Source organism: Halyomorpha halys, unplaced genomic scaffold (genome assembly GCF_000696795.3).
Source record: "Halyomorpha halys isolate HHAL.00 unplaced genomic scaffold, Hhal_1.1 Scaffold180.1, whole genome shotgun sequence".
Classification (NCBI taxonomy): Eukaryota; Metazoa; Arthropoda; class Insecta; order Hemiptera; family Pentatomidae; genus Halyomorpha; species Halyomorpha halys.
Genome location: NW_027107549.1, coordinates 388,022 through 398,093, shown reverse-complemented (window position 1 = coordinate 398,093; position 10,072 = coordinate 388,022). Strand labels below are relative to the sequence as shown.

Genomic DNA, 10,072 nt, shown 5'->3' with positions numbered 1-10,072 from the left:
AAACGAAAAACGACAGGACTTTTTGAATGCCCTGGTAGTTGATGACGTCTAATATTTTAGAAGTGGTAATTTTTATGATATTTTACAAAATAAATTCACTAACTTCTGATTTTTCGTTATGAAATATTATTAAAAAAAAAACTATTTCAGATCCATTTTTTTTATCAGAGATGTTTTTATCGATATCTTCCTTATTTATTTTATGGCACGTAGGTTGTTGTAAGTTAAAAAAATAAAATGTATACAATAAATAAACCGTAAAAATCGTGTATTTCCGTCAAAAACTCGAATTAGAAATTTAGCAAGATTATTCCCCCTTACTATATATTCCATATATACCAATAAGTGAATATAATATATATAAATGGTAACTGAAGTCATTCAGGAATTCAGCATGAATCCTTTCCGATTTTTTTTTTTTTTAAACATTGCATAATGGCAAGAAATGCTACAGTGAAAGAGAAAAGAAGAAACTATTGTACAATTGTCAAAAGAATGACACAATCGAGAAAAAATGTTCAGGTAACTCAGCCAGATCCACAAGTTGTATTTATATCGAGATTATTAAGACAATCGATAGCATCTGTGTCGGGATTATTTGAAGAGATTATTTCAAACTTTTCAAAGATAAAAAAAAAATCTTAGCTCTGACCCAATTATATTTATATTTTGAGTTTTGGCTCATAAGAGAATTCGTAGATTAGTTCAGAAAAAAATCTATGCTGAAAAATCGATTTGTTAATTTTCATAATAATTACTTCTTTGGGGGGAACTTTCTATTTGAAGATAAGTTAAACAAGTTTGGTTTTTTAGAAGAAATTATGAGATTTAAGGTGCATGAATATGGGACAGTGGTCCCGAAACGTTGTACCTTGTAGTGATAATTTTAATAAAGAAATTTCATTAAATTGGAAGTCATTTAACCTCAAAAGAAAAGTATTTAAAGAATAATAATAACCTCTTTGGAGGAACTTTCTATTTGATGATAAGTTAAACAAGTTTGTTTTTTTGTGAGTGTGTGAAAATTAACATTAAAAATGAAGTGTTAATTGCTGACCGTAGATTGATGAGAAGATCGTCGGGAGAGGGGGGGATCATTAAACATACACGTGCCGACGTTTCGACCTAAATTTCAGGCCTTCATTAGGACTGAAAAACAAAACGAGATAACAACCTCATCTCAGAGAAAAGTAATAATAAAATAATAACAAAAATTTAATAATATAAATAATTACAATATTTTCAAATTTGTCTGTTATTATTTTATTTTTCACTGAATTCAGGTTATCTCGTTTTGATTTTTAGCCCTGGTGAAGTTCGGCTATTCAGGTCGAAACTTCGGCACAATTAGATAAGTTTTAATTCTTGAAGAAGTTTGTCGGGGGGTGCGGTCAGTAAAGAACAACATAAATAAACAAAACAATATTTATTTATTTTATGCCGACGTTTCGACCTGAGTTTCAGGTCTTCATCAGGGCTATAGAACAGAAGAGATAACAACAACATTTAGAGTAACATACGATTGAAAAGGAGTAGTATACAAACAAATTTAGAATTATATAAAATATTGAATTAAATCATAAATGATGAAAAATGATAACTGATAATTGAATAGTATACAATTTTTTTTTTTTAATTGATTGATATTTGTGGAATTGTATGGTAGTAAATTGAAAACAGTGACTAATATAATATCATGTAGGTAAGGTTCCTTTTCAATTGTATGTTACTCTAAATGTTGTTCTTATCTCTTCTGTTCTATAGCCCTGATGAAGACCTGAAACTCAGGTCGAAACGTCGGCATAAAATAAATAAATATTGTTTTGTTTTTTTATGTTGTTCTTTAATGACCGCACCCCCCGACAAACTTCTTCAAGCATTAATCTACGGTCAACCATCTACATCTCATTATAAGTTTTAATTATTTGTGTCTCACCATTGACCACACCCCGACTATCTTCTCATATCATATTTTATTTTTATTACACTACTGAATATCTGAATCCGGTTTAAGCAGTTTTAAATTATAAGGAGAAAAATAATTTATTAATTTATTACTATAATTACTATTAATAAAGAATTATTTGCTTTGCCTATTTTATTAAAATCGAAACGTCCCTGGCGAGTGGGAAGCCGTGGACTGCTTCAGTAAAACCTTAATTCAAATAAAATAAAATAATAACAAACTTGGAATTATGCACATACATATATAGCTATTTATCTTTTATTGTTATGTATATTTCCAAGTTTGCTTGTTATTACCAGTGTTTTAGATGTCAACATCCCATTCGTTGCAGATTTGGCCTGAAATAGATATATTCCGAAATTCCTACTCACCATAACACATAAGTTCTTAATCCCTCTTCCTTAACAACCCCAGTTAATCCTCTGAGTCATCTGAAAAGAAGATGGACACGGGATCTTCTAATTTAAAGTCCTTGTTTGTTATCATTTTATTTTTTTTCTGAACTAAGATTGTTGTCTCGTTTAATTTATTAGAATTGACATTTAATAACATAAAATAATTACAATACTCCCAAGTTTGTCTGTTATTATTTTATTTTTACTTGAATTTAAGTTATCTCGGTTTTTTAGCCCTGATGTATTCGGGCAATTAATTTCGAAACGTCGTAACAAAGAAATAAGTTTGACTTATTTGTGCATCTTTGTACTGACCACACCCCTGACAATTTCTCCTTATAATATTAAAAATATATAAGTGTTTGGTAAAGAAATCAGTCGTTCTGTCGTAAAACATGTTAAATAATTTTTTTTAAATAAAGTTTTGTAATTTATACGGTAACTGCATTTGTACTGTTTATTTCATAAATTTTTTTTTTCCAAAAAAACTTCCAAAGAAACTTTTGGAAATTTCTTTTCTTAGGAGAATAATGTTGATATGTTATAGTTACTGCTAGTTGAAGGAAAAATATTATAATAAACAAACATTTTAACATAGTAAAAGTTTTCATTTTGTCTGTTTCGATGATTTACGACTCAACAACACAAATATTGATATTCATGAAACTAAGATAAGGATTATGTTAAAGAAGTTGCTTACAACATATTAAATAATAAATATTACAACTTGAATTAGTAAACAATCCTATATAATACAGATATTTATCTTTGAAACAGTTAACAACGTATTAATTTTTTTTTAAATTATTTATTTAATGTAATTTACAACTGTACAAAATAATACAATAGGTAAATATGTAGTATGTTTCATATACACTTGGAAATCTTGGGAAGGAACCACCCATTGGTGGTACTTCAAACATTAATTTAAATTAGAAGGTCCCATGGCCATCTTCTTTTCAGACCTCTCGGAGGATTATCAGGGATTGTTAAGGATGAAAGACTAAGAATTAATGGGTTAGGATGGTTAAGGAGTTTGGAATGAAAAGACGCATATCTGGTTTGGGTCAAATCTGCAACGAATGGGATGTTAAGGTCTTTATGAATGAGTTTATTTGTGACGTAATAAGGAGCATCAAGGATTTTACGTAGGATTTTGGATTGAATGCGGGAGGAATTTGATGGTTTGGTGGAGCCCCAGAGCTCAATTTCATATGTCCAAATTGGTCTGATTATCGTAGTGTATACTAATTTTTTGTAGTGAATGGGAAGTATGTTGAAGTTAATTCTATTTTTTGATTTTTCAAAAGAAATCAAATTTTGAGCCAAAAATTTTATTTCTCGATTTTTTCAAAAATTCGTATTTAAGGGTTACTCGAGGTGCTGGAACGAATACCAAGTTTTTTCACTCTTTAAAAAAAATGTTACCACACTTTGATAGGTGAGTCAGTCTGAATTGTTTCAATATAGCACTAATATTACAGTGAGGGTTATTGTTTAACAAATATTGTTATTTTATGTAGTATATATCCATGAGATAATCAAATTGTCTAAAAAATATATAAAAAACTGAATCGGACCAGTATTAAAGATTATGGACCGAAGTTAGCTAGTAGCATTTATAGTTACCGTCTTATCACTCCATCCATATATTAATTATTCTATTTTATAAATTAAAACATTACTAATTGAGATTAGGTTAAGAGAAAAAAAGAAAAAGATATACAAAATACGTGACAAAAAACAAGTATTGAGTTAGGTTGCTATATGTGATCAGTTGGAGTGTGTGAGTGTGTTTACACAGTGCTATCAGGAATATGGATTGATCCTCTTATCAAGGCAATGCAAACAACAAACCTAGCTTATAATATACCAGTTCACTTTAACCGGATAAAATTAAACAATAAAATATATCATGAATATGTAATTATTATATCATGCGATTCACTGACCTGAATTGGACTGAGGAAGAGAAGACACAGAAGAAGCGTTGCGACGGCGATCGCGCCTTGGAGGCGGTGCGACAGGACTTCCCCTGTAACCCGGGGGGCGGTAGCGGGCCGACTTGACGCCGAACTGGTGGAGGCTGTGGGCCTTGTAGATGGAGGGGCCGCCCCCGGAGCCCTGCTGAGACGTGGGCAGGCGGGGCAGCGAGTTGGTGGCCGAGGGACACGAAGCTTGTAGACTCCTGGGGAGGGTGGCTCGGCTACCAGCGTCCTCCTCCTCACTCTCTCCGACGGACAGCCTCCGGGTCTCCTGGCGCCAGATCTTCTCCTCCACGCTGCCCCCTATGCTCCCGCAGCTCCTCACTCTGTCCAGCTGCTCCCGGCTGTTCTTGAACATGAGGTCGCCTGCAGAACGCCTCTTGGCGGCTAGTTCTCCTGCGGAGGCCAGCCTAGTCCTCGAATCGGAAGCCATCAGAGCCGATTCGAAGCTGCCTCTCCAACTGAACCGCTCGTTATCACTTGCCTCCTGGCGACCCTCTTCCAGAAGAGGGTCGTGAGACTTGGACCGTGGGAGCGGAGTGTAATCTTCTTCTTCTTCCTCCTCTTCTTCCTCTTCAGTAGTAGAGGTGGCAGATAACTTGGATGTGAGCCTCTTATGCCTCCTTGGACTTCCTTCTCCACCCGACACCTCGTGCATTAAGGCCCACAACCTAGAGCCGATGTGTTGCATCACTTTTTCTATCAGAGGAGGAGAATTCTGATTGGATTCCTGCTTAGGGACTTCCATTTTGTTGAACGAAGCCACCCATCGTTCGACGAGATCGTTGTTGCCGCCCCCCTGAGGAGGCTCGAGAAATGTGTCTTCTACTGCGCTCGTTTCAAAATTGCTGATTATTTGTCGACAACTGGCGGATATTTCTTCTTGAAGCGCTGTCCTCTTGTTGCCTGTTTCTAGATCGGAACTAGTATAGTCTGATGAGTCATAGGAATCACTCCAGGTGTCCTCACTGCTCAGATATTCCACTATTTCCCTCACCTGTTCGTCCCTGATTCCTGGAACAGTCTTCATTAGCCTGGTCAGCTCAGATTCGAAGTAGAGCAGTTGAGGAGGTTTGCACTTGGGTTTGACATTCGGGCTTGATCCTTTCGGCTGATTACCTACCATCGTTTTGAAAAATGCTCTCATCTTGGACATCATGAGATTAGTCTCTTCATCGGAACTCCAATTGTTGAAACTGTCTTTTCTGCTGAGGGCTGGAGCTATACTAGGCGATTCAGGGACTTGTTCGCATTTGGCCGATTCCTTGTTTGTTAGAAGGTCTTCTGTTTTCACAGTTTCGGTCGGCGAATGAGAGTCTTTCAAGAGATCGTCGCAGCTGCCAACAAATCCACTGTCCCTGCTCTGTTGCTTATTCCGACTATACATTAAATCTGAAGGAGAGAGCTCCGGCTGCGGCGTTTTCTTACCGTCTTCAGAAAGATCTTCTTTACTTCCAGAATTTTCAGGGGCTTCCAGGAGGTCAGAAGGAGCCGAAGGAACAGACCTTTTCTTCTTCTTAGTTCGCTTCACTGTATCGAACTGACCGTCACCCTTATCGAAGGAGTTGCTCTGTTCGTCGTGAGAATCTGTTTCGGTGCTGGAACCTTCGGTCTCAGCTTGCAGTTCGTTTTGTTGTTCGCAGTCCACGAGATTATCCAAAGAAGAGGAATGCTGGCGACCAGTTCCTCTCGCTCTGACCAGGCGCTTCCGCCGCTGTTCCGGGCTAGGTCGTCCTTCACTATCACTACCAACACTTCCGTCTGAATCTCTTCTGTTAAAACCCATAAAGCCACTCAAAAAATATTTCTCCAGGCGAGAAGAGGCAAGTTCCGCTGGATCTTGATTTGAATTGGGATTTTCTGCATCACCATTCGATTCCACGCCTTCACTATATATCGAACTGGTCTCGGACATAGTATCTAGTTCTCTTTCTTCGGCGTTGGAAGGACATTCTCCTAAACCATAAAAAAAGTACTTTTCTAATTCTGTTGGATGATTTTTTTCCACCTCCATTTCTGAATCTTCACAACTCTCTTCCGCTATAGTGTGGAGAGTAAAATCTATAGCACTCCTGTGGTAGCCCCGTAACTCCTCCTCCCGGTCCGGTAGAGCATCGTCCTCCGACGAGTCGGTGGTGGTCGGCATGTCGTCCCTGTCGAGGTCCTCTACCCAGGAGTCGTCGTCGGCGAGGCCCTCCTCGAGGCAGACTGGGCCAGGTCCGGCCGGAACAGACTCCTGTTCGGGCTCGGAGGTGATCATGACGAGGCTGGTGTATTTGCCCGTCTCACGCGGCTTCTCAGCTTCGACTGTTACGGCGGGTGCCTCCTCTTGACCCCCTTCCGTTCTTCGGCAGTCGACCGCATCCACCGACATTTCCATGCTCTCTGTCCCGGAAAACTCATCAGATGTATTACTTCTGGTCTCTTCCACTTTCGTTTTAGAAGTATCTTCTTCAGCTCGCGTTTCGTATCCCGTATTCTCTTCAATCTTTAACTGAATCACTTCTGTTCGATTTTCCACTTCCATGGTCGTATTCAACTTCCGCTCGGCCTCTATGAACTCAGATATAATTTGCAAAACTTCTTCATGTGAAAAAGTTATAATACTATCGATCGCTTCACACTTGTGGCTCTCTACGACTGGTGCCTTATCAATCTTATCAACAGGTGCTTCTGATAAGGTCTCGGGGTCGGGGGATATGTGCCTTGTCACTTGACTGTTATCTCTCGACAACTCTGTTTTCTCTTCATTGTTTTCCGATTTGTTTACATTTTCTGTTGACAGAACATTATTGCGGTCCGATTCCGTGGGTGATTCGTCGTCTTCTTCGGAAATCTGTATTAAATCAGTCTTACCTTTAATTTCACTGTTGGGCGATGGAGATTCGATATCCCGAGATTCGTTCTGTTCAGCTGTCGGACTCGATTTTCCCGAGTCAGAGCCCTGAATCACGAGTATCCTGTTGAAGGTACCGTCCTCTTCGCCTGAAGAATCGGAGGAGGATGAGAGAGAGCGAGTGGACGTGGTGGCCAGCCCGAGCTCTTCCGAGGACTCTCCATCGCTGCTGTCATCCTCGTTGAGGCGGTAGACCCGGGTCGACGGGGCATCTTCGTCGTCCGAAGACACCGACGATCTCGAGTCGTCGTCGCCGATATCTGTAAAATCTTTCAGGCGCTCTTCAGTGAGGCGAAGTATTTCCTCGGGGACTGAAGACGGCGGGCAATCCGTAGTATCTAGAGTTTTATACACTTTGAGCACTACACTTTGTTGCTCATCACTAGAGCGCACTAACACTGGGGAAACGGCTTTGTGAGAGAGTACCTCGCTTAGGGGGAGGAGCTCCGCCTCGGGAAGACTCATTGCTCCATGACGGACGGCGATAGGGACGGGCACGAAGACGGGAACGGGCACCGGAACTGGGACGGGTACGAAGGAGTGTGGCGGACACGACGCGCAACGGCCGGGGCGAGGGCGCAGACTGTCGTGAGCGGGGTCGGCGGCGACGGGCCCGCTATCTGGTGACCAGCACTCGAAGTAGTCCCAGTCTAGAAGGCCGTGGCGCAGCGAGCAGGTCGAGGAGTCCTCGTCAGAGTGCAGCTCCTCCCGGGACGACTCGTCAGAGCTACTTAAGAATACCAACTTGTAATCGTCCGAGTCTGGAGTCAGCTGCTTCATCTTTAGCAGTTCGGGCACTTCGTCTTGGTCGCTCTTTTCCAATCTTCTTCTACTTCGAGGAGGTGTCACACCTGAGGAACAAAATCGATTAATTATTAAAACAAAACATCCTATTGGCATTACAGGATTTGTTTAACTAATAAAGAAATTAGAATACTAATTGCCTTTGCTAATGGGATCGTTATCAAGGGCGGAGAGGCCGAAGCCTGCCAACCATAACTCTTGCATGTGCTTCATTCAATTAACAGAAATATTACCTCTTTATTTTTATTGAACACTATGAATTAGATATCATGTCAAAATATTTATTTATTTCCAAATATTTTCTATTAGAACATGATTCAAATTATTATTACTATAAAAAATATTATTATGTTCTATAATTAATTATTTATATCATATAGGTTGTAATATCATAAATCCCTATTGAAATAAAACAAACTTTAGAAAATTTTATTTTGAAATTTAAGCAACTAATAATACTTTAATTTTAATTCAACAATTACTTTTTCCAACAAGATTAATATCTTACAGTAAAATATTTAATTTATTTTTTTTCTTTATTTTGAAAATAAAGAATATATTTTATTTTATTCATGTGATAATAATAATATTCTCTATTTATTGTGAGACAGATCCCTTTAGAATAATATTACAGGTGTAAAAATTAGGCTTTAAATCATCAAAATTAGGAATTATAAATCATCATAAAATATCATGAAAATAATGAATTTAAAAAGATAAAAATGAACAAAAATAATTAACAGAATATATAAAATAAAATTAGAACAAATAAAATAAAACCATATGTCATATCATAAAACATAAGGTGACTAACTTCTGATAATAAATTTTTAAAAAATTATAGTAAATCAAATACAATTAAACTAAAAATAATAAATGAAAAGGTACAACGTCTGCTAATATACATATTACAAGTGAAAATCTGAAACATTAATTACAGAAAATATATAAAAAACCAATCGTATATTTTTTTATTATTATGATATAGGTAATAATAAAAAATTCTCTAACTAATCATACTCTTATGGAATAATGCAATAAATAAAATAAAAGGAAAGCGAAAGGATTGTGTTGGTTATATGAGTCTATTTATATATATACATGTTTATAGATTTTTTGTTAATATTAAAACATCCAATAATATTTATGTTAAATATTATCTCTCCTTCCATCTATTCACATCTTATTTGAAACTTTTTAATTATTATTTTTCCGGAATTGGGTGGACAGAAGGTGGTCAAAGATACCTGATATAACGAAATAATATTAATTAAATTCTGTATTTATTATTAAATAAAATTCTTAAACATTATCTAAATTCGATAAACTTATTACTCTGTTATTAATTATTAATTATTAATTGGTTACTCTGAAAAAACGTCTCATAATAAAAAAATAATGGATTATTAATCGATATCAACAATTCATAAATATACAACATATTTATTAATAAATAAGTTAGTTAAAATAATACATATTTTATAAAATAAAATTAATAATAATTTAAAATTGTTTTGCAAAAGTATTAAAACTGTTAACAGCTCAATTAAAAATTTTCAAATGAAAATCAATTAAAATACTATTAATTAATATGTTGATATTCATCTTACAGGTAACAAATAAAAAATATTCTGAACAAATAATAAAGAGAATAACAAATTTAAATTTTATTGTTAATGAATAAATGTCTGTCTGATGATTTTTATTTTAATTAAAGTGCCATTCAATTTTTTAATTTAATTATAAATTAAAATGCAGGAATAAAGACTTGATTTTTTTTTCTTGCTCACACTATACAGAAAAAATAATATAATATGAGCTACAGAATACAAGTAAATTACATTTTTACATTAGTCATGTTATTTGTAAAATAGGGGTTGGTCCGACATAAAATGTATTATAAAATATCAAAACTATTAACATTTTAAATCTATCAACAATTAAAATTTAAAACTGTAAAAAGTCCTGTATATTATTCATATATATTATGATTATATTCATAGAAATTCCATTACCCGACATCGAA

At 36.0% G+C, this 10,072-nt stretch overlaps 1 protein-coding gene across 2 annotated transcripts in view; it reads right to left on the bottom strand.

The window, feature by feature from the left end:
• LOC106679162 (uncharacterized) overlaps positions 1–10,072 on the bottom strand; it is a 341,257-nt gene that overhangs the window by 162,391 nt on the left and 168,794 nt on the right. For both annotated transcript variants that reach the window (XM_067045902.1, XM_067045903.1), the window contains exon 5: positions 4,314–8,093. In XM_067045902.1, the coding sequence (XP_066902003.1) occupies positions 4,314–8,093 (3,780 nt within the window). The remainder of the gene's footprint in view (positions 1–4,313; positions 8,094–10,072) is intronic.